The sequence below is a fragment of the Salvelinus sp. IW2-2015 genome, linkage group LG20 (assembly GCF_002910315.2).
Source record: "Salvelinus sp. IW2-2015 linkage group LG20, ASM291031v2, whole genome shotgun sequence".
NCBI classification, from domain to species: Eukaryota; Metazoa; Chordata; class Actinopteri; order Salmoniformes; family Salmonidae; genus Salvelinus; species Salvelinus sp. IW2-2015.
This window is the reverse complement of record NC_036860.1, coordinates 70,622,196-70,626,051: the sequence shown is the minus strand read 5'-3', so window position 1 is coordinate 70,626,051 and position 3,856 is coordinate 70,622,196. Positions and strand designations below refer to the sequence as shown.

The 3,856-nt window shown below is 43.9% G+C and overlaps 1 protein-coding gene across 1 annotated transcript in view; it reads right to left on the bottom strand.

Moving 5' to 3' along the window:
- Positions 1–3,362, bottom strand: part of LOC111981285 (insulin-like growth factor 2 mRNA-binding protein 1) — a 33,991-nt gene extending 30,629 nt beyond the window's left edge. The window contains exons 1-3 of the mRNA XM_070449780.1: positions 3,349–3,362; positions 2,964–3,048; positions 2,648–2,776 (exon numbers count right to left, since the gene is read on the bottom strand). Of these exons, the coding sequence (XP_070305881.1) occupies positions 2,648–2,776; positions 2,964–3,048; positions 3,349–3,362 (228 nt within the window). The remainder of the gene's footprint in view (positions 1–2,647; positions 2,777–2,963; positions 3,049–3,348) is intronic.
- Positions 3,363–3,856: the final 494 nt, after the last annotated feature.

Sequence of the window (3,856 nt, the reverse complement as noted above, 5' to 3'; positions counted from 1 at the left end):
GAAACCAAATCCACTCTCACCATACAAAGCTCAAAGGCTCCAGATAATAACTGTTACAAAAAGGCCATACAATAGCAAGGGATGTAGCTTAGCAGCACCATAGCTTGTGCGCAGAGAGAACGATAGCGCTAAATGCGAATTGTAATCATTTAATTTAAAAGCTCATTCCAATAATTGGCTCATAGTGTCTTGTTAGGTTGCCATACAACGTACACCCTAAATCCCCACACTCCTCCTTAAATTGTCCCAAAATTTGGTTGGTAGACACTGTTGTTGCACCTTGATTATGATATTTTTACACAAAAAGACCAACAACTTGTTAATAGTAATGAAATAGTAAGACAGATGCCGATATTGCTTACCATTCAATCATACCTTGAGATTTGGTAGTATTGATAGTGATACAAACAAATATCTATTTTAAAAATACTTCAAATCCTTAATCTCTAATTTCAGCAAAATTAACAAAGTTCAACATGTTAAAGGAATGTTTTTGGTTTCATGCAGTTTCTCCAAAGTGTAGTAAGTTCTCCTGCAATGCAGGGCATTTTCAACTTGGAGTGCATTTGAGGTTATAAAAGTCTCCTGAAGTTTGTAATTTCCACTTTGAAATGTCAGCCTTGATTTTCCATTGAGAAAAATGCATCGACCCCTAAAAAAATGCCCATTAATTATAATCCACATAATTATTCACATTTCCTGTTGTTGCAGGATCATTTTCCTGCTGTAGCAAACTGACAAAAAGAAGAAGATCCTGTATACACTATATTGTAATGTGTGGGTCAACAGCCTATACATCCTGGGAATGGTGGTCAAGAAAGCTGATTGTGTGTGTGTGCTGTGTGCTGTGTGCTGTTTTTATGGGGTGGACTGGGAACCTGCAGGATAGCAGGCCCATGGTTGCAGTTCTAAGCTGATTATGACAAAAGAGAGAGAGAAAGAGAAAGAGAAAGAGAAAGAGAGAGAGAGAGAGAGAGAGAGAGAGAGAGAGAGAGAGAGAGAGAGAGAGAGAGAGAGAGAGAGAGAGAGAGAGAGAGAGAGAGAGAGAGAGAGAGAGAGATGAGAGAGAGAGAGAGAGAGAGAGATTACATGCGAGATTACAATACCGCAAAATAAACGGGCGTAAATAACATAACCCGGCAACAATATACCAGCCGTCAGATACAGCCTTACAATAAAACAAACACGCACACAACATGGGGGAAACCAGAGGGTTAAATAATGAACATGTAATGGGGGAATTGAAACCAGGTGTGTAGAAAACAAAAGACAAAACAAATGGAAAATGAAAAGTGGATCGGAGATGGCTAGAAGGCCGGTGACGTTGACCGCCGAACACCACACGAACAAGGAGAGGCATCAACTTCGGCTGAAGTCGTGACAGAAGGAAGGTCGGGGGAGGGCCTTGTAGCTGTGCCGGAAGGCAGAGTAGCAAAGAGCCAGGGTCCATGTTCAGCGTGTAGCACAGGAGATGTGTTGATAGAATTTCGGTAGCGTTTTCCTCAGATTTCCTTTATTAAAGTCCCCAGCTTTAATAAATGTGACCCCAGGATATGCGGTTTCCAGTTGACATATAATCCAGTGTAGTTCCTTGAGAGCCGTCACGGTGTAGGCTTGGGGGGAATATACATGGCAGTGATGATGACTGAAGAAAATTATCTCGGGAGGGGATGCGGTTGGCATTTAATTGTGAAGGATTCCAGATCGAGAGAACAAAAGGACTTGAGTTCCTGTACATTACCACAATCACACCATGCGTTACAAGATACAATATACTTTATTGCCATACAACCAATGCGAAGGGAGTTCAACGTTCTGACTGCTGCGGGGGAAAACTTTTTTAAAAACGCCTTCCAGAGGGTAGGGGCTGAAAGAGTTAATTGGCTGGAGGGATTGGGGAGGGGTCGTTGATGATTTATTTCCGCACATTTGAATGTGCGCTTGGTGTGCAGAGAGCTCACAGAGGGAAGGTCAAAGCCAGTGATCTTTAAGGCATTTGACACAACCCTCTGTAGTATCTTCTTAATGTGACTGTCCATGTTCCCATACCTAAATGTAATGGATGATATGATAATGCGCTGTATGATGGCTGTGTAAAACTGAACCAGCAGCTGACCCTGTACATTTTCAGTTGTCTTAGAAGGTAAAGCCTCTGCTGGGCCTTCTTGATGGTGTGGTTGGAGTTGGCGTCCCATTCCAATTATGTATGTGCAAAGGAATTTGAAAGAATCTATCAAGGTTTGTCAGTGATTATGATCTTGGGGTTCTTTCTTATCCTGTAGTCTATGGCTATCTCTGTGTTTTCTGAGGCATCTGAGCATGAGGTCGTAGTCCTTACACTACGTCACCGCCTGAGCCACTTTTTATTGAACCTTTATTTAACTAGGCAAGTCAGTTAAGAACAAATTCTTATTTACAATGACAGCCTACCAAAAGGCAAAAGGCCACTTCACGGCGGTAATGTGTTTCACTGTTGTCTGTGATGAAGCTGACTATGGTGGCGTCATCAGCATATTTAAAGACCTCAACTGTGGTCTCATGAGATGTAAACTGGTTTCGTGAAGAGGGAGAAGAGCAGAGCGGACAGCACGCAACCTTGTGGTGCACCAGTACTGAGGGTCAGAGGTCGAGATGTCAGATTGTTTACCTTGACAGTCTGGCTTCTGTTCCTCAGGAAGTACAGTATCCAGTGGCACATAGCTGGGTTGATGTTCATGTCCTTCAGCTTAGTGAATAGTTTGTGGGGATTGATGGTTTTGAAGGCTGAGCCAAAAGTCTATGAACAAGAGGCGTAAGTAGTTGTTAGGTGTCTGCAGGTGTTGCAATCTGTGGTGGAATGCCAGGTCGACGGCGTCTTCAATCGGTCTATTAGCTCTCTAGGCAAACTGGAGTGGATCCATCAATGGGGATGTGCATGATGTTAAGTAGGCTAGGACATGGCATCGAAACGCTTTTATGGTCACAGAAGTCAGGGCGATGGGGCTCAGGTGTTTGAGGCAGGGTGTTTTGGGTGATTTGGGGACAGTGATGATGGTGGATACTGTGGTACTGTACAATGGCATAAGGAAAATGTTACAAATGTCAGTGAACACTGGAGCCAGTTGTTCCACACAGTGGTGGAGCACAGCTGGGGCAAGTTGATCCGGCCCTTCGGCTTTCCTTATGTTCTGCTTTTTGAAAACAGTTCTCACCTCATCCTCCTGTATGGTGAATGGTGTCGGGAGGGGGGGTACCTGAAGTGGGGGGTTGAGTGTCTATGCACTTGTTTCCTCAAAGCGCGCAGAAAACACATTAAGCTTGTCTGGGAGGTCAGGGTTCACCATTGGATCAACCATTGGCTCAACTTACCCCAAGGCAAACATGTTGACTATATTAGCACACACATCTACAAGGATGCACTTCATGCTAGGCTTAGGACCTCATATTGAAGCTTATAGAGATCCCAACTGAACAATCTTAAAATGATCTACGTTGGTTTAGATGCAAGCATCATGAAACCTCTAACACAATACATTCATTTGACTTGGTAAAAATCTATTTTTTGGATCTAACTTGCTTACCACTTTTCCCATGTGGTTCCTTGCTTCATAGACTCCATGAAATCATGGCCTCTTCCTAAATACTTGGTCAAATTATAAATTTGGGTGGCTCAACTTACCCCTTTGGCTCAATTTACCCCACTCTCCCCTACACTGTATATTTACAACCCTTCCCCCTCCCTCTTCCCCCACTTGAACCCCCCCCTCACCCTTAGAATACCTGATAGCTGCCCCCACCTTCTCTTTTCCCCCCCTCCTTTCTCCGCTCCACGCCCTCCCCTACAACGGGTGAAAGGTCACTCCACTAGCCAGGCAAT